Consider the following 24908-nt stretch of genomic DNA (forward strand, 5'->3'; position numbering starts at 1 on the left):
CTTATTTTCTGCCTAGATTTTATCATAGACCCTCCCCGCCGCCCCAATTAAGCCGTCCCAGTCCACCGGCTGGAGACGCGCGGGTCGAGCCCCACACCCCAGCTCGCACCTGGAAAACGCCCGCGGCTCTCGGGGCAACGGCCCCAGCAAGCCGCCCCGCCCCTTCCGGTCCCCCTCACCCTCCCCGTCGGCCCCCGAAGCCTTTCCGGCTCTGTCTCCGTCTCCCGGCAACGGCCCAACAGCCAGCCCCGCCGCCATGCAGGGTGCAGCCAGACCGAGCCCCCCGGCCCCGCCGCTGCTTCCCGGCGTGCTCCGCGGCCTCTACGCCTGGCTGGACCGGCTCCCGCTCAGCCGCCCCAAGCGCCGCCTGGCCCGGGACTTCAGCGACGGCGGTGAGGGCGGGCGAGGGCCCCGAGGCGGAGATGGATATGGCCGGCCAGGCGGATGGCCAGGGAAGGGCCAGTGTCTCGGGAAGGGACCCAGGTCCCCGGGCTCCCTGCGAAGTGCTGAAGATCCCGGAGCAGGCGTGAGGGGCGCTCTGGAAGGGATGGCAGGACGGGAGAAAGGAGACCAGACAAAGATGGGGGCACTGACGGCCCCGGAAGGAGGAATGTGGCCGGGAAGGGGGGCCGCGCGCCGCATTCAGTCCCGTTCCTGGGGAATTCCCCACCCCAGCATTCCCTGGGGAGGACGAGGCAGACTCGGGGTTCCTTCCAGCACCGCCTCTGACCCCAGCCGGGCTCCTACAGCCTTCTCCCCTGGGGCAACCACACCCTGGGCCCAGCGGTCGCTCCCCCAGGACTCCTCTGGCCTCATCCACCTCCGGGGCCATGGGAGACTGAGGATGTCAGGGAAACGGGTACTCAGCTTCCCGAGCAGCTCACCTTGCTCCCCTGCACGCCCCCCCCCCCAGTGATGCTGGCGGAGATCGTGAAGCACTTCCACCCCCAGCTCGTGGACCTGCACAACTATGTGCCCACCTGCAACACTGACCAGAAGCTCAGCAACTGGAGCGTGCTCAACAGGCAGGCGCCGGGCAGGCTGCTCAGACCAGCGCCACCCTGCAGGCTCCCCTCCCTGCCCTTATTGGAGCCCCCCCCCCCAACCTCCATCTCTGAGGGCCCTCCCTCCACAGTGGGTCTGGGTGGGCCGCCTCTTCCCAGCCCCTCCTGGTCTCTGGGACATGTTCTCAGGCTGTTTCCTTGCTCTGGGTTTCCCCACCCCCTCCTCAGTGTCTCTGTTCCTGTCCCCTGGGATCTGGGTTTCCCCCACCCCCTCCTCAGTGTCTGTTCCTGTCCCCTGGGATCTCACCATCAATCTGGGGGTTCCCTGTCAAGAGGACAACACTGGTCACCCTGCAACCCACTCGCTGTGTGTCTAGCCCACGCCAACCACACCTCTCACTCGCTCACTCAACAGTAATTCTGGTGCCAGGCTGTGCTCCAGGTGCAGCAGACAGCAGCCCCTGCCTTTGTGGGACTGAGAGTCTCCAGGGATGATGTAAATAGGAGAGGTGTCGAGTGTGATGAGTTCCATGAAGGACAAGGCAGGGTCCCTGAATGAAGTGGGGTGACCTGTGGGTGCAAAAGGAGGCATGGGGGGAGGGGGAGCAGAATGCAGAGTCCCCGAGTCCCTCTGGGGGAGCTGGGGGGAGGGGCCTTTAGAGCCACCAAGGGTCCCTGGAGGCCATGCTGAGAACCAGGCTCCTTGCCTGGGCAGGTTCTGACAGCACTTGTTTCAGAGGGCCGTGAGGGGAGGCGAAGGCCAGGGGACGGGGAGGCCAGGGGAGGGGGCTGCCCTAACCCCCAGGGGCGACAGGGTGGCGGTGGCAGGCCGATGTGGGGTGTAGGGACAATAAGACGTCAGATTCTGGGTGCTGGAGCAAAGCGTGGCTCAGGCAGGACGATGGGTTCTATCACAGAGAGCCCTGCCACACTTACTGAGGAGATGGTGGCCCCGGCTGGGACATGCTGGGCCTGAGCGCACAGGGCAGTGCCTGTCACCGTGATGAGGTGGCTGGGAACAAGATGGCCGCTAGGCCTCCACCAGTGCAGGGACAAGAAGGGGCCCCCGTGCCAGCCTCCCCCTCTGAGGAAAGCTTGGCTCACCGCCTGGCCCCACCAGACTAACTGCTGAAGGCTGCACACCCCCACCCCCTGCTTCCTTCACAGGAAAGTCTTTCACAAGCTGCATTTCTGTGTCTCAGAGGCGGATATCCGAAAGGTGGTGGCCAACGTGCCTGGGGCCATCGAGCCCATCTTGTGTGCGCTTCGGGAAAAGGTGGTGGATTGCAGCACTGGCCCAGAGGACCCACCCAGCACAGCCGTAAGTGCTGGTGCGATCACGTGGGCCAGGTCCCCTTCCCTGCCAATGAGAGGGAAACCGGGACATCGGTGGTGATGAGGCCCTGGTCCCCGGTCCTGGGCCGTGCAAATTCCACAATGGCTCCTTCCCAGGCTGCACCCTCTCCCCTGACCCCTGCAGTCTGTGACTGGGAAAGGCAGGGGGGCCGGTGCCTGACGAGGTGGGGAGGAAGGCCCTGCTGGCCACATCTCACGGTACAACCTCCGAAATCTGCAGGACCCAGGAGTCTCCAGGGCCGATGTTGACGGACCGTGCGTGGGGCTCACCACCCCTCCACACGCTGGTAGTATCTGAACGTCCGAGGGGGGAAACGTAAGGGGCAGCACCAGAGCACAGGCATGTGGGGCTCTCAAGTTCACAAGTGCAAGGGAGGGCAGGTGTGCCCACGGGACAAAGGTCCCCAGTGGGGCTGGTGGGCCACCGAGGGGACTGAGAGGGGAGCCCACGCCGCTGTTAGGGGCCACGCAAGGTGGCTGTTGTTCAGTGGACATCTCCAAATGGGGGACCGTTTGGCGGCATCTAGGGCTGCACCCACGCGTCAATGTCAGCCAGGCTGTGCCCACATGGTACTTACTGCCTGTGTGGGCTGTGCCCCCACCCCCACGTGCTGTTGCCAGGCCAGGCTCCTCTCAAGGCAGGTACCTTGAGCTGACATGCCCACTTGTCTTGCAGGCCTGCTGAGCCCCCCAGTACCCTCCAGCGTGAAGACCCTCCTGAGTCAGAGGGCTCCGGAGAAGATGGGCCCCTGTGTTTGCAGAGGGTGGGCCCGTCTCCCAGCCCTCTGCTGTCCCCCTGGCCACCCTCCCCCACCAGCCTGCAGGGTTTAAGGCCAGGTGTTTGCCTTTCAGTCGGGGCCCAGCTGGTGGGCCCTGGGAGCACCTGGAGCCTGGAGTGCAGCAGAGGCTGGAGGAAAAGGAGCAGGCACTGGCCATTCTGCAGGAGACGGTCCAGGTACCGTTCCCGGGGCACCCTCAATTCCTGCTCACCCCGGGAAGCAAGCGGAGGGGCTGGCTATAGGTGTCAGGGGAGGCTCAGACCTAGTGTGGGGTGTGGCAGTGGGTGGGGCAGGCAGGGTCCTTGACCAGGGAGAACCACATCTAGTTTGGTTATTTAAAAAACAATTTAACTATGGAATATTCCAAACACACCCAGAAACAGAACTCACCAGCTAGCCTCACCAGTTACCAAACCCCGGGGCCCATGTCCCAGAGGCTACAGTCACAGGCGTCACCACCCAGATGTGCTGGACAACAGGCCCAGGGTTGTGGGAGCCAAGTCACGGAGCGGAGACACCCCCAAGGTGCCTGCCCCTCAACTCCTTCACCAAGGGTCTGCAGCGGTCCAGAGTTCAGGAAGAGCTCAGGCCCCTCACTGCCATAGCAAATGACCATCCTGTGCCCCCCACACCCTGTGGGCGCACTGGCTGCAGCTTCAGACCCCAGATGGGGGTTGCGGGCTGCGGCTGCACAGTGGGACTCAGGGTCAAAGGCGTTGGCGGGAACGTGATGACGGTGGTTCCCGGGTGGGTGCCCTGGTCCTGGTGAGCTGTTTTCTTGAGGAAGCAGCAAAGTGATATCATCGTGTGGTTTGCGTTTGCTGGAGGAGAGCAGACGGAAGCGATGAGGCGGCTCAAAGCTGCTGTCTCAGCGAGGGCTCTGGTAGCCCCTTGCACCCACACCTATGCTCTCCGTGCGCTAACCAAGTGAACCTTAACTGTTGTGTTTTATGAAACCCGGAGGGGAAAGCAGCTCCACCTGGTGTCCGGTGATTGTCACTGATGTGGGTGGGGACTGGGCAGGGGTGACCAGCCGCCCAGGGACCGTGGGGAAATTCCTCGGTTTTGTCGAGGAACCCAGAGTGCAGGGACAGGCGCCTTCTGTGTTGGCCGAAATAGGAAGTGCAGCACTCAGTGTACCCTTCGCAGCTTGTTACTGAGGAGTGGGCATGGGGAGGGGCGTGGCCAGGACGGCCCCCTGTGGCGAGCTGACTCATGCCACCCAGGGTTCAGGAGAGGATCTGTGTGCTGACGCCTGCCTGCCTCGGCCAGCTGGTTTGGAGGGGTCTGTCGTCAGCTGGCGTCGGCTGTCACACTGTGGCTTCACTGTGGACATAGTGTTTGGGGCATGTGAGACTTCAAATCCCACTCCTACACTTTTCTTGCCTGCTGGAGTGTGGCGGGGTCTCTGCCTCCAGTAAGGGACAGTCTGTGACACGGCCGGCTGTCCTCGACGCAGAAGGTGAGGGTGAGGAGCTGGGCGGCCCCTGCTGCACCATCATTTTTCAGGACAGCGTTTTCTTGGCAATTAACTTTTAGAAGTGAACTTGGCACATACTGTCCAGCCACAGTGATTGCATTCCATCACCATTAACACGCAGGTGCTGAGCAGGCTGCAGAGGGGCCCAGGGGAGCCGGCCCTCCAATGACCTTCCCTCTCTGACCATCATGCTGGTCCCCAGGACCTTTCCTGAGGGCCCCGAGTCCACCTCTCCCCACGGTGTCCCAGTCGAGGGCCTGGGGTCTGACCGCCGGCCATCCGGCCTTGCTGTGGGCTGGCTGTAATTGGCCAGTGCTGGCAGATGGACAGGGCGTCAGGGTGCCTGCTGTCGGTCAGAGATGTGTGTTTTCCTGAAGATTTTGCAGATGAAGGTGGTGAGGCTGGAGCACCTGGTCAGGCTGAAGGACCAGCGGATTGCGGAGCTGACGAGACGCTGGGATGAGCTGATGAATGAGGCCGCAGAGAAAGGCTCCTCCGAGAGGGTGGCCACCCTGCCCGAGTCAGCCAGACCCTGAACTAACTACTTGAACGCATGTGGGACTCCCCCGGACTAGGGCTTCCAGATGTGGCCACACACTGTCCAGCAGTCTCGGAGGGGACACTGCAAAGGGCTGGGGGTCGGGGCTCAGTGTGTGGCGTTCACGGGCGTCCTGGCAGCTCCCAGCCGGTGTCTCCTGAGCTTTATCCCCACTGACCAGTCTGGACGTGAAGACCTGGGTCTGGTTCCCTTGCGCCTGGAGTCTTGTCGTCCTTTTCTGTGTGTTGCTTATAGGACCCACCCTTGCTGACCAGCCGGCAGTGTCCTGTGTCAATCCTGTGGGAAAAATGGCTCCCTGGGATGTCGATCCCGAGATGGACAGGTCACTCCACTTTGTGCAGCTGGGACCAAGGGAAGGGTCCCTCCCAGTCCACAGGGGTCCCTGGCCCTGGGGAGGAGCCTTGCCTCGGGCCCTGCCCGGAGGGTGGGCAGGAAGGCCCCAGGCAGGCAACCTCTGGCCCTGGGTTGGGGGCTTCAGGGGTGGTGTGCTGGTGTGGCCGGGACGCCCCCAGACACTGGGTGGCTGTAGGGACAGGCAGGGGCTGTGGCCTGCTGGCTCCTGTGTCCTGGCACCCAGCCTCCCCTGCTCCCAAGTCCATGGGGGCTGGAGGACTCCCCGAGCCCTGGTTCTATTCCCACTCCCGTTGCCTCCTGGGCTGAGGGGGTGGGGGGAGCGTCTCAGGAAGCAGTGTCACAGCCACAAACTCAGTCAGGGTTTCAGCCTGAGTCAGACAGCCCATGTGCTCCCTGAGTCAGACAGCATGTCCGGTGGCCCCCCAGCAGCACAGGATGGTCTGAGGCCCATGTTGAGAGAACTGGGGTTCCAGCCCCAATAGGCACCATGGAGCCAGGTGACCTGCTGGTCAGCTTGGGCTCTGGGGCAGGAAGGCTCCTGTGGGCCTGGGGGGGGGGGCGGTCCAGACCCGCTGGTGTGGGAACTGGGGCCATAAGCAGCACACACCTGGCCCTGTGTGGGGAGCGGGAAGATCTGCCCAGAGATGGGGGCTCCTGGCAGCTGGGGGAGGGGCAGGAAATAGCTGGGAAGGGCCTGGCTCAGAAGCTGAGTCAGGACAGGCCTGGGCAGCTTCAGACAGCCTGGGTGGGGCTGCAGGAACCAGGATTCGGTGGGGGTGGTCTTCATGGTACAGCAAGGGGGCTGCCGCTCTGCTCTGGGGCCCAAACACACACAGACACACATGCACACGTGTGTGGAAGCAGGAGGGCTCACCCCTGGCCACACTGGGCCCGATGCTGAGCAGAGGCTGCTTCGTGCATGCGTGTGCGTGCTTTCACTTTGGGGTGGAGACAGGATGGAGTTTGGGAATTGGCCAGGGTGACAGTGCCACCCGGCAGGGACAGGGAGCAGGTGCTGATTATCAGGTGCCTGGAGGCCGGGACTGCCCCAGGTGAGGAGCGCCACACCTGGCGGGCTGTGTGTGTGTGTGTGTGTGAGGTCCCCAGCCACAGCCCCGCCTACCCCGCCAGCCAGCTCGAGGGCCCAGGCCTGGCCTTGCTCCAGACAGGATCCTGTCTGAGCAGCAGGACTCAGCCCTGACGCAGATGCCCTGTTTAACGTCATGCTGTGAGTCACACCAGCCAGCTGTTCCCCTTGTCACTGTCACCATTGGAAGAACTTGGACTTAAGGTTAAATTTAGGACAAAACCTGAAGCCAGGCCAGTCCCCTCCTGTGATGGGAAGCGAAGGCGCTCCCAGCTCAGCTAGCTCGGTGCAGCTCAGCGTTGACTTTCTGTTGAGGCAGAGAAGTGGCCGGCTCGGTGCTCAGGGGCCCACGCCACCCCCGCTATTCGTGCTCCGTGATGTCGGTAGCACAGAAAATGCTAGAACCAAGTGACTGTCACAAAAGTGACCCATGGTGACAAGTACCTTTGTCCCTGTGTCCAAAGGTGAAGGCAGAGCGAAGGGGGCAAAGACGGGTCTGAGTAGGGTGTCGAGGGTCCTTCCTCGGTTAGAGTCACGTGGATGGGCCCTGGGAGAACGGGAGGCAGACCCCGTCACTCTGCTCAGACCCACTCTTCTGGCCATGGGCTCCACTATCATCTGCTTGTAGATTCAGGTCACCCCGCACTCTGCTGCTGTACCTGCACCGAGCAGACAGACAGCCTCCCCACCCTCCCAACACAGACCAGAACCTTAGGGCGTTCGTGAAGCTGGGAGGTGGGTGCTAAATATTTCATAATAATATAAAAAAACTTTTTAGGGGGAACATTAGGATGCATAGGGGTGTAAATGTGAAGGGCAATTAGAAACCCACTTTTTGGGCAGACGATGTCACCATACCTCAGGCCCGCCCACCCTGGTCAGTGAAATCCGGAGCAAGGCTGGGTTTCTGGAACCCACTTCCTCATTTGTGAAATGGGGAAGCGAAGGTGCCCGCCCACCCGCAGGGCGGCAAGTACTATGCTGCTGCGCTGGGCCTGGAAAGCACCACACCATCTGGGAGCCCCGGTGGGCTGCCCAAGGGTGACCCCGCGTGGCCAGTGTGGAAATCACACCTTCCCATCCCTTCCTTAAAAATTGGCAGCACGCTGTGACAGAGGTTTGCAAATCCCTGGACCAGCAGACCTACTGTCATGCAGGGTGTCATGTGGGGTCTCAGCTTCCGCTCCCCACATAAGAACACAGGATATGATGAGGCCAAAAAGGAACATCCACGGAGCCATGGATAGGGGAGTCATACCACTATAGTCTCTCTGGTGGCTGGGTTGGAGACACAGGAAGCAGGAGCCACACGATCCACAATCTGCCGTCTGCTTCTCTGCCTACCAACCAACCTCATTTGCTAATTGCAATCCGCGCTTCCTAGCTCAGCCACCATCAGTCCTTTTGGGCACAGCCAGACTTCCTGGGCTTCAATCTGCCATGCTAACTGCCATGGCAGTTATATTAGTGGCCAATGGCTCACAGGTTGCAGCTGACGGCCGACTAGCCACAGCTGATGGCCATTTACTACCTGAGCCAGCACCTTTCCACGTGAGGCCGAGAACCTAGAAACTGCACTCCTGGCTCTGTCCCCATACTCCACACCTCCAGGGTCTCGCCTCACAATCTACGCGACAAGCGTCTTCCGCGAGGGGCCCTGTGCGAGGATCCTGGAGGTGAATGCAATATCCTGGACACAGCCAGTCTCTCTGGGCACAGCCAGGGTTTCTCAGGGCACCACCAGTCCTTCTGTCTCCCTGGGCACAGCCGGGGCCTCTCAGGGTACCACCACTGTTTCTAGGCACAGCCAGACTTCCTGGGCAAGACCCAGACTTCCTGGTCACAGCCAGGGTTTCTCAGGGCACAGCCAGGGTTCTCAGGGTACCACTAGTCTTTCTGGGCACAGCCAGACTTCTTAGGGTACCACCAGTCTCCCCGGGCACAGCCAGAGTTTCTCAGGGCACCGTGCTGAAATAATAATGGCTCACAGCCAAGGTGCTTACATATTCTCGATGGCGGCCGGTCAAGACACAGGAAGCAAACATCCACCGGTTCCACTACATGGTGGTACGTTCCCAAGTAAACAGTCAAGCGGTCCATCAAATCAGGGATGGAAGGCAATTCCCCATAGTCCACAGTCATTTGCCAGGGCTGTGCACCGACCCCATAACGTGTGCCCTCTCTGCAGGGCGAGGGCTCCAAGTCCTCCACAACCCCGGGTGTGAGGGATGACCTTGCCCTCACCCTCAGCTCCCATGGAGGACTCAGCAAGCCATTCCTCCTGGGACTACAAGTCCCGCATCTGGACGGCCCCAGCAAGCACTTCCCAGCCCACAGGGCCGTAACAACCTTTGCTTTCTCCGGCCTATGTTGGTTGGGGAACCGTCCACGTCTTCCCACCTCTCCACAGGGGTCCAGCTCTCCAGCAGCTGCTCCTCCTGGTCTTCCTGAGACTGAGTGTTCATATGCACAAACTGCTCCACTGTCCTCCAGAGAGCTTGGGCCGGCGCCGTACCCTGCTCGCTGAGCCATGTGTCATGCAGGGTGTCATGCGGGGACTCAGCTCCTGCTCCCCGCATAAGAACACAGGACATGGTGAGGCCAAACAGGAACACCCACGGAGCCTTAGATGGGGAGTCATACCACTATATTCTCACTGGTGGCTGGGTTGGAGACACAGGAAGCAGGAGCCACACTATCCTCAACCCGCTGTCCGCTTTTCTGCAGTTTGCAACTCCACCGTGCTAACTGCAATCCATGCTTGCCAGCCACCATCTGTTTGCTAGCCCCATTTTCTGCTAGCGTAGTCACGGCAGTTATATTAGTGGCCAATGGCTCACTGGTTACAGCTGATGGCCAACTAGCCACAGCTGATGGCCATCCAATCACAGTTGATGGCCATTTACTACTTGAGCCAGCACCTTTCCGCGTGAGGCCGAGAGCCTGGAAACTGCACTCCTGGCTCTGTCCCCACACCTGGCCTCCTTGCCTCTGCAGGAAACGACCTGGAACCCACTCAGCCAGAAACCTGTGAGGCCGCAGCAGCCTGAATGAGGGTGATGGGATGGCCCCGTGTGGGCAGATGAACACGGGAAACCCTGACCCCCACGGTCCCCATGCGCCCAATGCCCCCCATCCCTCCCAGCTCCTGGGTTTGCACGTTTCCGTGAATTTGGGAAGACTGGATTTGACTTTTTAGTAATCTGGCATCCAACTAGTCGTCGCCAGACGTGTACTTGAGCGAGCAGGGGCTGGGAAGTGCTGGCCAGGCCGGGCAGACAGCGCTGCTACGGACACACCTCCAGGGACCCCAGGCTGAGGCTGGTCCCAGGGCTCCCAAAGGCTTCAGTGCAAATGGGACCCAGCAAAGAGATGGGCCTGTCCCTGCCACCTCTGCTCCAGCAGCACCCGCCGAAACGGGCATGGCCGCTGTGTGCTCAAGTGCAGGCCCTCCAGTGGCCGAGAGTGGGAAGAGCAAGATGGCGGAGTGAAAAGTGAAGCATGATGGGGAATAGTGAGTGGGGAGTGGAGGGAAATGAGTGGAGCCTGACATTCTAGAACGGGTGGCCAGGTGTGCGCAGAGCCCCAGAGAGCAGTTTCCAGGCTCTCGGCCTCACATGGAAAGGTGCTGGCTCGGGTAGTAGACGGCCATCAGCTGTGACTAGTTAGCCATTGGCCACTGATATAACTGCCATGGCTGAGCTAGCAGGTGCACATTGCAGTCAGCAAGTGAGGCTGGTTGTTGGTAGGTTGGCAGAGAAGTGGACGGCAGGTTGCAGATCGTGTGGCTCCTGCTTCCTGTGTCTCCAACCCAGCCGCCAGTGAGACTATAGTGGTATAAACCCCTATCTATGACTCCGTGGGTGTTCCTTTTCGGCCTCACCATATCCTGCATTCTTGTGTGGGGAGTGGGAGCTGAGACCCCGCATGACACCAGGGAAAGCCACCAAGACTGGCTTTTGAGGAAATATGTGAAGAAAATGAGGGGCTGGTTGTTCAGACTGAGGAGCAGTGGGGGCAGAAGGCCTGGGACGGAGAGCCAGGGGTGAGGATCACAAGGGAGAAGGCTTGCCCCGAGGAAGGTGGGGGCGCGGGGGGGCGCCGGGCAGGCAGAGGCTCCTCATTCCAGCAGGGAGGTCCTTGCCACAGTGTAGAGGGGCCTGGGTGCAGGGAGACAACCGGAAGCGCATGTGCACGGGCAGGACACGCGCTGCGGGCAGTTGGCAAAATGATGCCGGGAACAGGCTCTCAGAACCTAAGGGGCTCACAGGACGGCCGTGAGCGGCTAAATGGCCACTTCTTTTCTGGACTCTTCCAGTGCCCATCACAGCCGCACACTGTTCTGTGATGGGAGAAACGAGCGTCTGTGGTTCCTGGGGGCCGGCTGTTCCCCATGGGTCTGATCCATTTTCAGCTGTCCTGCCGCAGAGACTCTGAAAAGGACACACGTTCTAAAAAGAGAAAAATGCTCAGATGTCCATCGAACCTGGTGGCCAAGTGTGGACTGAGCACCTCAGGGCATCCTGCTGCATTGGCCTCGACCCCCAGGAGAAATGAAACCCCTGGCCCAGCAGCCCTGGCAGGGTGGCTTGACTCCAGGGGAGTGGGGACCCCAGGCTCAGACCCCTCTGCTAGCCCCCCCATGTCCTCAGGGGTCTTTGTCCCCTTCCCCTCGCCCTCCACAGTGTAACGGGCCGAACGGTGTGATAGAGTAGTACCTGCTCTCTGTGATCTCACTCTATCCCTCAAGCCAGTCAATAGCTGCCCAGGCAGAGGGCAGGCCCGGATGTCAAGGAGGGGGGCTGCAAGCTGGGATGGGGGTGAGGGGAGGACTGAGTGTGGGCAGGATGTGCACCCTGGACACCCCACGGAGGCAGTCACCTGGATAAGCAGGCCACACCTACACCCCTGCCCTGGGTGGCACTATGCATGCAGACCATGCCAGGCAGGTGGCCGGTGGATGTCAAGCTCTGTCTGGGGTCCCAGAGGAAAGCCCAGCCTCTCAGGGATGGTTTGACTCTCCCCACACCTGCCCCAAGCTGCGTTCCTCCCTGGCCCCTCGTGGGGGGGCCCCCCAGTGGCCCCAGCCCCGCCTGGGCGGGCCCTCCTCACCCCTCACCAATTCCTCATGCCCCCTGCCCCTCCATTCTGCCCCTGAGCCCCCTCTCCTGCCTTGACGTGTGTCAACACCGCCCAGCATGACCCAGCCCCACCTCCTGTGGGGGACGGAGGAGGAAGCTCTGCTCGCCCACATTTCCAGGCCCAGCGGCCTCTGAGCCCATCCTCAGGTCCCCCACGCCCTGCATCACTGCACCCCACTCAGACCCAGGTCCAAGTCCACCTCCCAAACCCACGGGTTCTCACACACATCACCATAAGTGCACACACATGCACGTGCACACACACAGCCCCCAGATCCCTTCCTCACCTGCCCCCCCCCATGTCCCTGCTCTGACCCTCCATGCTGGGCCGGCAGTGGCCCTGCCTGACATATTTTCTGTGACCCGGAACTGCCTAAGGCAGAGGGTCCTGGGTCCATTTGGACTTCCCAGCCCCCACCATGGTCGGGGCAGCAAGTCTGCCCAAGCCACTGGCCGGGACTCCCTGGAGAGATGCACCCCATGGCTCCCACCGGTCCTACCAGACAAGGGAAGTGGGAAGGAGACACCTTGAGCTGGCTGTTGGTTCTGACCCTGGCTGGCCCTTGTCCCCGGAAGACAGGCTCACCCTGCTGATCTGGGCCTCGGATCCTCTTCAGCAAAGGGGGGTGGTCTCAGGCTATGACCCCTGTGTTCCTGATCCCGAACTGACCCCCCCCCAGGCCACTGCCAAGGGGCCTGCCACACCTGTGGAGACTCTGGGGTCCTGAGGACCTGCAGGGATGGTGGGCAGTGCTGTGAAGGCAGTGGCTGCTCCTGGGAGTAGCCTGACGGTGACAGATCCCTCCTCAAATCTGGGAGAGAGACCCTCCGGGTCCCTGGGACATGGACAGTAGTGACCGGCTGGGGCTAAGGCTGGTGCCTGGACCCAGGGGGAGCAGGCAGGAGAGGGGTGAGCTGAGCATTGTGTGCACGCCCGTGTGACCCTGCAGCGGCCCAGGCTCTGGGCCAGGTGCTCAGAGGGGCTCCCTGCGGGCCGGGCTCGGTACCGGGGCTGCCAGGTCAGCAGTTTGGACGAAGAGGCCACAGTTCTTGCTCAGGATGGGGGCTCCTGGACAGGGTCATCTGCACTGTGGCCTTGGAGGGCAGGGAAAGTTCCCATGGCTGGGTGAGTGTTCCTGATATGCGGGGAGAGAGAAAGAAAATATCAAGAAGCCACAATTATCTCCCCAGGAGGGAGTCACACAGACCAGCCTTGAAACCCTGACACAGAGGCAGGGGCCTCCCAGGGCCCAGGCTTAACCCTTCGCCTCCCTCCCACCGCTCCCTGGGGCCCATCTCAGGCCCCTGCCCGACCAACACCCTGCACAGCCCGGCCTGGAGCACAGGTTGTGGGGACCCAGGCACCCAGGAGCCTGAGACAGCCCAGCCCAGGCTGCTGCTCGGGAAACCCCATGCCCATGCCTCAGAACCGTGGGCATCTCCGCCTGCCACCTCTCCTTTCCCCCAGCACACAGGTGCCCTTTCGAGGCCCAGACCTGGTGTCCCATCACCCCAGCTCTCTGAGCCCACACCGTTTCCATAAACGGGGTGTAGGGGTGACAGAGTTAGCAAATAAATGTTCAGGACCCAATTAGATTCCAATTTCAGAGCAACGATCATTTTTGAGGTGAACATGTCCTCTGTTGCTGGGTGGTGCTCAGTGCAGGGACCCACCAGCCAGGTGGGTTGCTGCCTGTCCCGCTGAGAGTGGGCCTTCGGGAGCTGTCTGCTCTGAGGACACCCTTGTAGGTCTGTTCAGAGCCCGTGCTTCTGTTCCTCTGGGGGACACCTGAGAGTGAGATTACCAAGTCACGGGGCAGACACACACTTAACCTTATGGCTCCAAAAGCATTGGCCATTGTCAGCTCTGCCTGACAGGTGGGGAAACTGAGGCCAGGAGAGGCCTGCACAACACAGCTGTGGCGAGCTGTGATCTGGGCCTCAGCCACTGACCCTGCCTGGCCTGCCACTTGGGGCAGGGAGAACAGCAGGGGACAGTTACTCGGGGAATTGCAATGACACCAAGGGGATGCAGGGCAGGCTGGGAGCCAGTGCAGACACCGAGGTCCCTGTGTCCCATAGTCCAGCGGGCCACACTGGGAACTGGTCTGGAGAGTCCACCAAGGGTTAATGACAGGCTACCTTTGGGGGCTGGCAGCTGAGGCCTGAGCTCAGAAGACAGCTGTGGGAGCCCCACCCCCACCGGAATGGAGCAGCGGGAGGGAGAACCGAGCTCTGAAGGCCACCCCTTATCGTCCGTCCGTCCACTCCAACTCACTGCCAAACACGTCCTCCCAGGGCCCACAAAGATACTCTGTCTTGTAGCAAAGGGAGGGCTGGGCCTGGCATGTTTGGTGTTGCAGGGGCCACTCTGGGGGTCCACAGTGCCCAGGTTTTGGCTGGCCCCAGCAGGGAGCCCTGTGCCAGGTGACAGGGACCAGGACACAGTGCCCAGGACCTGCATGCCCTCTGAGGAAGGCTTTCTGGGGGTGAAGTGCTGGCCGGAGGCCCCAGGAGTGGTGGGCAAGACCCCACGTGAGCTGGAGCCCTGCCGCTCGCTTGTCTGGCCTCCTAGAATCCAGCCCAGCAGGACCGTCCTCCCCTCCACTTTGCTCCTGCAAAACTCTGGCCTGGGTCCCCTGCCAGGTAGAGCAGGGCTGTGTGGCCCAGTGTTGGGTCTCAGTGGAAGCACTGAGTTTGGAGCCTGGCGGGCGTGTGGGTGCTCCTGTCAGGCAGCCAGTGGCCCCAGCGTCTGTCTACCTGCTGGGTGGGGCCTCCTGGCCTCAGCTCTCTTGCTGAGTCCCTTCCATCACCTCCTGCATCTGCAAAACAGGCATGGGGTGGGGGCTGAGACCCTGGGGGTCAGGGCTCTCCAGGGGCCACAGCCAGGTCTGCGCCTGTCCCACATCTGCCTCCTCCCTCTGACCAGCTCCACACGGCAGCCAGAGGGAGGCTTTTGGACCCAGAATCTACTGTATCACCCACTGTCATCACCTGGCTCCCCATGGCCTTCTGGACACACAGGGAGTGCGTCCAGCCTTCTCCTCCACTGACCTCCCATCCAAGCCCTGCAGGCTCCAGCTGTGGGAGACCAGGATGCAGGACAAGCCCTTTGGCCCCTCAACTTCAAAGGGAAAGGCAGGGGCAGGGGTCCCTAGAGGGTGGGTTGGAGGCCATATGTTGAGACTGGGGTTGGGAAGGGCCAGAAACACTTGGATTGCATCCCTCAGTGGCGTGGGGTCCCTACCTGCCACTGCCGCCATCACTTTTTACACCCCTGTGGATTTTAAAAGTGATTTATAACAGTGCACATCGATTTCATAATCAGGAAAAGAAGTTTAAGAAAACGAAAAGCTCGGCGGAGCCCTAGGACAGCCCAGGGCCTCTCCCCACCCCTGCTGCCCTCTCTGTCTCCATCTGTTTCTTGCCTCCTTCCTGCCATAGGCTCCTGGACCCAGGAGCCCAAGGTCAAGGGCAACAGAGCTCTGCCAGGAGCCCTGGGAAGCAACTGAGGGGACAATTTCTTGGGGGAGGGGAGGGTCAGGACAGGGTGGGAAGGGGGAGGCCCTGCGCAGGGGCGGGGGTGGTGGTGTGAGCCTCAGTGTCAGCCCAAAGGTTAGTAGGCAGCTCTCCTCTAGGGCCTCAGTGAGCATGGGTGAGTGAGCCTGTCTGAGCTTTAGAACAGGCCCCTCCATCAAGGCCTGCCCTGCCCCTCTCCAGCGGAGGACAGGATCCAACGCCCCTTTAGCCCCCTGCAGCCCCAGGAGGCTCCTGCCCTGCTGACCCCCTGGTCTCTCTACTCCTCTGCCCCCTCGCACAGAGTGGTGGTCGAAGTCCTGGTCAGCGTCTGGTGGGGCTGCATACAAGCCCCTGGTACAGGCAGCTTAGTGGTCCATTGTCCCGCCCCGCCCAGGCTCTGCAGCTTCTCAGTCATACCCCTGGGCCCAAACAGGGGTCCTGGCCATTGTGTGGGGGGGAGGGGTATCAGGAGGGTCTGAGCCAGGCCGGCAGGGGCCCAGGCATGTCCAAGACACATGGATGGTCACACTCTCTCACCTGGTTTCCCTCACCTGTCCACCTGTCTTTGCCCACCTAGGAGCCACCACTTGGTTAGAGATATAGATGCAACCGCCTGACAAGCCCTCACCACACGGGGGGTGGGTAAGAGCCAAGGGGCTGCTGCAGATGTTACACACACGGACACACATGGACACACACAGACATATGGACACATGGACACACATACATGGACGCAAGGACACACACGGATTCAGACCTCAGGGCAGTAGGGCAGGGAAGGTGCTGGCAGAGCAGCCTCTGGAGGAAGGACAGGAAAGGCAGAGCTGACCACCACAGGCCACGGGGAGGGCAGCGGGCTGTGGGTGCCAGTGGCAGGACTACCCCAGGACCCCGGAGACAAGTGTGGTAGCTGAAGGCCACTCACTTTCAGACTCAGGCCACCACTTCTGCCACTCCCCACAAGCCAGGAATTCCTGTGAACAGTGGCGGACAGTCACCCACGTGGACCCAGCCACCCCCTAACTCCAGTGTGCACACAGGGCACCTACTTCTACACACACAGGAGCTGAGCTGCCCTGCCTGGGCCCCTCAGCCTGGGGGCACCTGCCTGGGAGACGGTGGTGTGTGTGTGGTCTCTGTGTGGGCAGCTGTGGGCCTTGCTGTCCCCTAGGTGCTGTCTCCCTCTCTTTTCTCTGCATTTTTACCACCAAGACTGCAGGGCCCCTGCCCTTCTCCTGACACACTCAGGGGCTCTGGGAGCAGAGCTGATGCATGTCAGGTGTGTGGCCCGAGAGCTCTCCCCCTGATCATCTGGGCAGACTGGTGGGGGTGGTGGGGTTTCTGGGGCTCTGTGTCCCAGGCAGTGGGGCGGGAGGCTGGAGATGCTGCTGCCCACAGCTGGGAGCTGGGACGGAGGGGAGGGACGCCCCGTGTGCATTTTCGGGCCCTGACGCAAGCAGTTGCACGTGGGGTGATAAGTGCTGGCCAGGGCTGGCCCTGTCCCAGGGCCCTGCCAGCAGCCCCCAGCCCCGTGGGCCTTGCCGCCCGCCCGCCGGTGGGGTGCAAATCAGCGCTCAGCTCAGAGCAGGTCTTTGTGCCCCGATCTCGCAGGCGCGGGGGTGGACAGGGCCTTGGCCGGCGCAGCCTGCAACCACACGTGACAGCTGCTGCCCTGTGTGCTGGGCGCCAAGGTCTCTGCCGCGCATAAAGGGGGCGTGTGGGCCGGAAGCGGCAGAGCCCGGCACTCAGCAGACGGCTCTCCTCCGTGCTCTCAGGCTCCGCTCGCCTCACCGGCCGCCCAGGACCTGAACGGGAGGCAGGACCAGGTAAGGGAGAGGCTCACGGCCACGGGACCCCCACCTCTCTTTTGCAGACTCTCCTGCTGGCCTCGCAGGAGCCTCGCAGGAGCCTCGCAGGACGGCCGCCCGGGCCCAGCCGCCGCCTCCACCGCGTCTCGTGGTTCCTTTTTCCTATGCATATACTTCTTTGAGGGTCTGGCCTAAAGAGGTGTAGCGCATGGGAAAATGGGGTGACGAGGTCCTCCTCCAACCGCACCTGCATCCTGACCTGCCTCCACTTTCCTGAGACCTACAGGCTTCCTTGCCCGCCTTCGGGCGGGGTGGGTCGCATATTGGAGGACGCGATTGGGAACCTTTGCTGTTGAGGGTGTGCCCAGGAGGTGTCAAGACGATGTGGTCCAGGTCCCACCCCCATCTTCGCCCCCCAGGAGCCCCTGTGACAAATCTCTCCGGGGATGCCCTGAAGAGAACCCGGGTCAGCAGTCTGAGGCCATTGTCCCGGGCTGGGTCTGGGGCCACATGGGTGACCAGGCCATGCTGTGGAGACTGGAGTGTGTGGCACAAATGCCAGCAGAGGTCGTCGCGGGTTATTTCTGCTTCTTCATGCTTTTGTAATAATGCCCAATTGACGTCCTGAACATAAAAATGTCAATAAAGCCAACTTCCTGTGAACTTGAGTGTGAGGTTTGACATGAGTTTAAAACCAAGCTGCTGCCTTGGGCCCTCGTTTCCTTTCGTTGGAGCTGGTGGGTCACATTAGTAAGTGGTCTTGGGAGAAAAGAAACCAAAAACACTCAAGAGGGGAATGAAATGACTCCCGGGCCCATGGCTCGGGGGAGTGTTCCTCATGACCTTCTGATAACACAGGTCACCAGAGACAGGACACCCCCAGGGTGCCTGGTGACTGATGGTGGTGACGGGCGGGCCAGGAATGCCAGGGCCTGACCACTAGGGCACAGTGTGCCCCCAGCACAGACGTCTCGGCTCGCTGGGAGTCTGGTCTTAACTTCCAGGTGAGGAAAAATGGACACGGGCTCCTATGAATTGTCGACCATCATTGCTAACCAGTCCAGCAAATAGGGCAATTAGCTGGTTACAGGCACCCCTTTATCAGCGGCCCCACCCAGAATGGCCTCTCCCCTCATCTGTGCTGGGAGTCAGCTCCTCCCTCAGAGGCCAGCCTCCAGTGGGAGGGGGGAGTGGGCACAGCAGGGGCTGCAGCACCAGCAGACCCTCCCACTGACAGCCCCGCCCCTCCCATCCGTCCTTCCTCACCAAGACTGGGGGTGGGTTGTGCTGAACCCCGTGAAGCTGCCCGCGGGACCTGGCAGTAGGGCAGGGAAGCACGTATTGCACCACCTCCAGTGCATAAGCCCCAGCTGCAGAGGCCGAAGCCCATGTCCCTGAAGGGCGAGCCCTGGTTGCTGGCATGGCGGAGCAGGAGCCAGGGAGCCAAAGGCTCTGCCTCACTCTCCATTCTTATCCTGACAGCAGCTGCATGGCACGGCCCTCGGAGTCACTGCAGTGGGGGCAGCATGCACCCCCCCACACCCCATCCCTAACTGGCCTTGTAGGTCACACGCTTCCCCCCAGCCCGGGGGGGAGTTACTGGTTGACAGCTCCCTGTACAGGGAGAAAAGCACGGGGTCCCCCCGCCAGGCAGTCAGTGTCCTGGAGAGCTCTAGTTTAAAAATCACTGTAGCAGGGGGTGTAGTCACCCCAAACGCCCGAGGGACCGGCAGGGGCTGAATCTGTTCAGCAAGCTCACCATGTCCACTCTGATTGTGGGGTTTGTGGGGGTGTCCGGGAGGGGCTGCTATGACACCCCTTCTGGGCCCCCCACCCCTTGGATCACAGCCTGGGCACCAAAAACTGGGGGACTCAGGGTGGGGGTGTGTGCCTTGGGAGAATGGTCTACCTTGGTTTTTTCTAACTAGAAAACTAGTTTTTCCGACACCTTCTATTGAATAAATTATCCTTTTATCACATGCTAAAAGCCCAGCACAGAACAAGTCCACTTCTGGCTTTCGACTTCCTGAATGAAGCCTCTGGTAGCTTTCAGTGAAGGAGCGGCTTTAAAACATCTTCAGCTGTAAACCTTCAGAATCTTAATGCAGGTCAGGGTCCCGGGTCCCACCTGTGGATGGGCACAAGGCCCCCACAAGGATGTCAGTGTGACATCAGTATAAATGGGGAATGTCTGTCTGGCCAGGTAGAGGCCAGGCATGTGTGCGACGGCCTAGCACGTGACACTAGTTGCAGGCTTCTGGGCTGCCATGCTTCCTCAAAAGGCACTCCCGGTCTCTGGCAGGACACACAGGCCCCAAGGCCCCCTGGACAAGGCCGGGCCCAGTGTGTGCACCTGGCTCCCAGGGTCTGGGAGGCAGCAGAGCAGAGGCTGCCTGCCGCTTGGGGCCCACGCTGAGGCCACGGAGGCATGCTCCACTTGGCAGGGGCCCCAGAGAGAGCCAGGAGGCTGTGCCAGCACTGAGGGCCCAGGCAGGGGTGCCCAAGGGTACAGCAGCTGCAGGCCGCTGCCCAGAACAGGGGATGGTGGGCAGAAAGCCAGGGGAGTGTAGAGAGCTCCAGGGAGAGGGGCGTTCGGCTGCGAGTCCTGAAGTTGGCGTTTGTGTTTCATCCGGCGATTCTGAAACCAGGTTTTTATCTGTGGGGTAAACAAGATCAGCGTGAGGGGGACAACAGACCATTGCCCTACCCCAGCGTGGCCCGTATGGCCCAGGGGCCTCACCTGCGCCTCGGACAGCTGCATCTTCTGGGCCAGCCTCCGGCGCTCCAGGGGGCCCAGGTAGCGCTGGTGCTGGAAGGAGCTCTCCAAGGTGCTGACCTGCTGGGCCGTGAAGGCTGTCCGGACACGCGGGGGCCGCGTGCTGTCCGCCTCCTTGCTCAACCCTGGGAGAGGACAGAAGGGCGCTGAATCCATTTGGCTACCGGTGCGGCCCACATGACCCGTGGCCCTCACTTGGCAGGTGCCAGAGCTCTGTGACTGCAGATGGCAGGCACAGAGATAAGAAATATGACTGGGGTGTCAGGAAGAGCAGACCGCCTTCCCTTGCCTCATTTTTAGAAACAGCCTCCACTGCTCTACAGTCCCACTAGGTGTTGGCACAACTGTCAGTCAAGGTGATAGCCCCACCTCCCAGACAAGTGTGGAATCTGGTCCGGAGACGTGGTTCAGGACACTGGCAGGGACGTCGCTATTGCAGAAGGATGACAGGGATGGAACAGCAGTTCTGGCACAGACCCTTCACCCGCTGCCCCAGAGCACCTGGTCCCTTCCTGAAGGGTGACCTCCACCAGCCCCACATCCACCCAGAAAGCAGTTTCTTTTGCCTGCAGACAAGGAACTCCCTTCACTCACCAGGTGAGGGCTGGGTGGCAGTGAGGTGGAACCCATTCGATGCAAAGGCCTGAGGGGCTGGGAAAGCAGCCTTGGTCACCATGAACCAGGCTGTCACGATCTACTGTGTGTCTGGTAAGTCTGCTTTTGAAATAGGAAGGCAGCTTCCTAGTGTTGAGTTAGTCAGAAAGGTCAGCTGCTGGAGCCGGGTGTTTCACAAATGTCGGCCCTCAGGTACCACCTGGGGGCCACCGATGGGCACGGAGCCTTGGCAGGCAAGCCATAAAGATCCGCATTAGCAGCAACAAGGGACTGTCCCTTTCACGGCACATGCGCAGTAAGGTCAACCATATCCCTAAAGTGACCTTTCCCTAATTTAAATATTAAAAATCACGCCCAGGTGTGGAAATTTACGATGCTAAAGAGAGGCACGCAGGCAGCGTGTAGCCGCACTGCGCAGGCGCCAAGAAACCCCGCCTCCACAGGCCTGTACACAGCCTTACCCCGCCCAGCTCCCTTCAGCCCGGCCCCAACTTCTCTCCGAGAGCCGCCGGAACCTTCCCTTTCTCGGTATTGGTTCCCTTGTGCACAAACTTAATAAACCTTTGCCTCTTGCCTGAAATTTCTTGTGGTAATCTCTCTGATTTCCATCCTGGGAAATCGCAAGAACCCCGGGCGCCGGTAACACTTTCTAATTTCTAAATGAGGAGATGAGGGATGGCACTAAGCACCCCCACGTGGTAAGGTCAGCCGGCGTGATGTCTTCACTTAACACAAGTCTGACCAAGATGCCTTCGGTTGTTTTAGGGGCAGCAGGTTTTACAATATTAGTTTTAACACTTACCTGGAAGTGTTCACCAGACAAGAGGCGCACACACTGCCTAAGGACGAGGGGCCGGGGTGCTGGAGCCTAAGCGGTCAGCATCAAGGGCTCTGATGCAGGGTGATTGGGTTTTGGAGGGGGCTACTGGTTGCAGAGAATAAATTTAAAAATTCACCTCATCAAAGTACAAAATTACTCCATAAAGATTATTTAAACTTTTTTAAAAATGAAAACTTAGATAACATCAACCCCCACTTCAACCATGCCTGTCTTTAAACCTAAACCAATGATTAAGTCACAAAGAGTAAAAAACAAACCGAGAAAGTGCCATCAGCAAACGACAAAGGGTCAGATAAGGCTTAGGAGCCACAGAGACTCCCAGAGATGAACGGGCCGAAGCCGGAGAAATTCACAAATTCACACATGCAGAAACGCAGAGGCTGTGGCTTCAGGCAGAGTCCTGGCTGCCCCTGAACCAAACCTGCAGGACTGCAGGCGGACTGTGGACTGGCCAAAGTCTAGATGCCAAACTGAGGTGCCAGCTTTGTGGGGGGGACCACAACCACCCCCATGACCTGGGCAGATGTCACAAGCTTTAAGGCATACTTATCTGCGACCTTGTGACACTTGTAGAAATGGGTCCAGGACTATTATGGACGCAAAAACCAAGCAAACAAAGGTGCTAACGTCAGTGTCCCCGTGGGGACCCAGGCGGCAGGCCTGGGTGGGGGCAGGGGGCCAGCCCCTCTAGGAGGAGGCTGGAGGAGCCCCAAGAGTGAGGAGGGAAACCCATTGTGGCTTGTGCTTCCGAGGGGAAGCTCACTTGCCAGAGGGTAAGGCGGGACCCCAACCCCGGCCCTTGGGTCCCTTGTCCCGCCCAAGCACACGGGATGTGGCAGGGGCATGTTCCCTTCTCTCCAACTTCCATCCCAATCTGGGAAGGAAGGGACCCCCCCACACTCCCAGACCTACCAGCTGTGGACATCCCTGGCACAGACGCTTCTGAGGACTTCAGCTCCTCCACGCCCACGGTCTGAGGGGCCTCCCAACTGCTGGACACCCTGGCTGGGACAGAGAGGTCCCCCCAGGAAACGTCACCAGGTCTGGAAGTGTGCAAGCGGCCCACATGGCTACTCTGGGAGAGCCAGTCCACACAGCCAAAGCTCGAGGTCTGCTTTCGGCTACCGGGCAGTGTGGAGGAAGGATGCATGACTGGATGGTGGGGGCCAGGCGTGGGGTCTGCTGTGGGTTGGGTGGCAGGCGGGGCGGGCTGAGCACTGGATCCGCCTCAGGTTTAGCAGGGCAGGGCTGCATTTATAAGCTCCAGAGAAGCGGGTGGGAGGTGGGTTTGCGTAGATGGCTCAAATCCCCCCAGATAAGTAGCATCTAATTGCCTTCAATTCAGAGGCACAAAGGAGGCCATTCACACCTCCCCCGGCTCCAAGATGTCTGGGGGAGGGGCGGGGCTGCGGTCAATGGTTAAGGGAGCTGTGGTGGCTGGGGACTTGTTACATCCTTTCATCTCTCCCCACCCCCACCAGGACTGGCCTAGGCAGCAGGAAGGTGAGGATGGCCCCCTCCCACCTCTGCTCCCAAGCTGGGGCCTTGTCCTGTGGGGTGCCAGACCATCTTCTCTCCCCTAGTTGGTTCTCCCACCTGCCCTGTGGGTCTGCAGTGCTGAGGTGACAACTGTGCAACTGAGAGAGAGGTCGCTTCAACTTGGGGGAGTCGGCATCCTGCTCTCAGGATGGGGTGGGTTCGACCAGTGTCTGCTGTGTCCAGGCTGCCTGGCTGGGCCGGAATGTAAGGCAGACATTCCTGGTAGGTGACTGCTACAAGCCAGGCATGGCAGGGAGGGTCTGCTCCAGGCTCCCACAGGCCCTTCTGTCTCGTCACTCCCAGCCCCTCTTCTGGGTTTCGTCCCGGTGCCACAAGTTGCCTCCAGATTTGGGTGACACAAAGGAGGAGGGAGGAGGAGGTCTGCTGGCTCAGGGCTGGGCCACCTCCCTGCGCTGTTCCCAGGAGGAATCCAGCAGGAAGGCCAACAGACTCACCACCTCTGGGACAGACTGTAACTCAGTTGCCACTTTTGTGACAGGGCACTATGGAGCCTGAGCTTCAGGGGAGTGCCTGGAGGTCACCCTGTCCCTGTGGCTGCTTCTCTCCTGAACTGGCCAGGTCCCGTCCAGGGCCCGGTACTCTGGGGGAGGCAGCAGGCTCAGCCGGGTGGACACCGTGCGGTGGTTGCCCCTCTAACCAGGCTGGTCCAGCCTCCTCTGGACCTCTATGCCAACCTTGGCCGACCACATCTGTCTCCTGGACAAGACCAGCACAAGCATACCGGGTGCAGTCGAGGCAAAAACCCACCGCCCGGATCTGAGCACCCCTAGAATGCCAGCTAGGAGTTCGCGTGCGTCCCCGGGGCCGGAGTCAGGTGCAGGCGCTGGTCCAGCCCCTGAGCCTATGCCGAGGCTTTGGTGCAGACGGTTGGGTCAGCAGCTTGGGCTCCTGGGGCGCCAGCGCCAGTCTGGGCCCAGCACCGACGACCACCCCCGCGCCCCCAGCCTGTGGAATCAAAGGGCCCGCGGGCCTCGCCCTGGGATTAACACCCCAGCCCCGCCTCCCCAGCCTCTCGGAAGGGACGGGCCAGGGATGTGGGAGCCGGACTACCACCGGCACAGCGGGAACCGGCCCGTGTTGGCCCGTGGTCTAGGTGAAAGGTCGGGGACTGACCGCAACGCCTCTGACTCTGACTGGGGTGTTCCTCCGGCCTCTGCACCGACCGCATTCGGTCACTGGACTCCGCGGGATGAAGCTAGGGATTTGAATCACTCGCCACGTGTCTCGCGGAGTGTGTGGTAAGAGCTGCAGCTTGCGATTAGCGGGGCGCCCCCCCTCACTGCGCGGGGCCCCGGACGCGGGTGTGGCAGGCTTCTGGCGCCAACACGACATGGACGTTCTGCTACCTGGGGACAGAGGCCCGTCCGGTGGGGGCCTGCGCAGAGCTCCTCCGGGGACAGACAGGTTGGGGGTGCCTCACAAACCTGGCAGAAGGAAGTATCCCCCAGGACAGCTCCACGTGCTCAGAACAGGCCTCTAGATAAAGAGCCACATTTCCTGGGATTGCCCAGCTATGCGCCCAAAGCTGTCATTTAGGAAATGTCGGCGTTCATGCGCACCGCTTCTGCACTTGGCATCTTTCCATTTCTAGTCTTTAGGGCCGGGCCTTTGGCCTCTCGACCACATACCCACACCTCCCGCAGCAACCCAATTGTGCTGCGCGACTTCCTGTCTAATCCCGGACTCTCTAGCGGCCCTCCGCCTTCACTTTCCCAGATTCCCGGCCCCCCCCACACACCTGAACACCTCTCCTGAGTCCAAAGGTGACGGCGCCTCTGCAGGTCAGATAGCCCCCCTCCTTCCGGAGTCCTCCCCTCCAGCTCCAGGCTGCTGGCCCCCTTCCTGCCCAGTGGTCCCTCCCTCATTCCCTTCAGCCCTGCCACGGGCTCCGGCACGCTGTCCTCTCACCTGACTGGCTCCCGTCCAGTGGGGTCTCCCGTCCCCTTCTGTAGTCTGGGTCCCTCCCTCTAACCCGGCTGTTCGAGACAGTGACAGCTGTCACCCATGCCCGGCCTCAGCTTCCTCAATG

The 24908-nt window shown here is 60.9% G+C and overlaps 2 protein-coding genes across 4 annotated transcripts; one reads left to right on the forward strand and one right to left on the reverse strand.

The window, feature by feature from the left end:
* Window positions 1-189: 189 nt before the first annotated feature.
* On the forward strand, window positions 190-5379 carry LOC117035759 (sperm flagellar protein 1). 3 transcript variants are annotated; one of them, XM_033129749.1, is made up of 7 exons: window positions 190-392; window positions 914-1025; window positions 2172-2325; window positions 2581-2647; window positions 3037-3124; window positions 3213-3315; window positions 4997-5379. In XM_033129749.1, exons 1-7 carry the CDS (start codon window positions 257-259, stop codon window positions 5153-5155), a joined length of 819 nt encoding a protein of 272 aa, XP_032985640.1. In that variant the 5' UTR covers window positions 190-256; the 3' UTR covers window positions 5156-5379. The 3 variants fall into 3 exon arrangements, with proteins under 3 accessions (XP_032985640.1, XP_032985642.1, XP_032985641.1); XM_033129750.1 differs by having other exon boundaries at window positions 321-526; XM_033129751.1 differs by lacking the exon at window positions 914-1025 and having other exon boundaries at window positions 2207-2325.
* Window positions 5380-19058: 13679 nt separating this feature from the next.
* On the reverse strand, window positions 19059-23997 carry VENTX (VENT homeobox). Its single transcript, XM_033129823.1, has 5 exons — window positions 23993-23997; window positions 22916-22956; window positions 22232-22324; window positions 19828-19988; window positions 19059-19743 (listed from the first exon to the last, which is right to left on the reverse strand). Exons 3-5 carry the CDS (start codon window positions 22242-22244, stop codon window positions 19363-19365), a joined length of 555 nt encoding a protein of 184 aa, XP_032985714.1. The 5' UTR covers window positions 22245-22324; window positions 22916-22956; window positions 23993-23997; the 3' UTR covers window positions 19059-19362.
* Window positions 23998-24908: the final 911 nt, after the last annotated feature.

This window comes from Rhinolophus ferrumequinum, chromosome 16 (genome assembly GCF_004115265.2).
Source record: "Rhinolophus ferrumequinum isolate MPI-CBG mRhiFer1 chromosome 16, mRhiFer1_v1.p, whole genome shotgun sequence".
Classification (NCBI taxonomy): Eukaryota; Metazoa; Chordata; class Mammalia; order Chiroptera; family Rhinolophidae; genus Rhinolophus; species Rhinolophus ferrumequinum.

Excerpts from the sequence above, each read along its gene's own strand:
- VENTX (XM_033129823.1), bottom strand. Across the intron at positions 19,744-19,827 it reads TGCAGCTGTCCGAGGCGCAG|ATAAAAACCTGGTTTCAGAA; the intron begins GTGAGGCCCCTG and ends TTTACCCCACAG.
- LOC117035759 (XM_033129749.1), top strand. The coding sequence starts at position 257 with ATGCAGGGTGCAGCCAGACCGAGCCCCCCGGCCCCGCCGCTGCTTCCC. Across the intron at positions 1,026-2,171 it reads AACTGGAGCGTGCTCAACAG|GAAAGTCTTTCACAAGCTGC; the intron begins GCAGGCGCCGGG and ends CTTCCTTCACAG. Across the intron at positions 2,326-2,580 it reads AGGACCCACCCAGCACAGCC|GACCCAGGAGTCTCCAGGGC; the intron begins GTAAGTGCTGGT and ends CGAAATCTGCAG.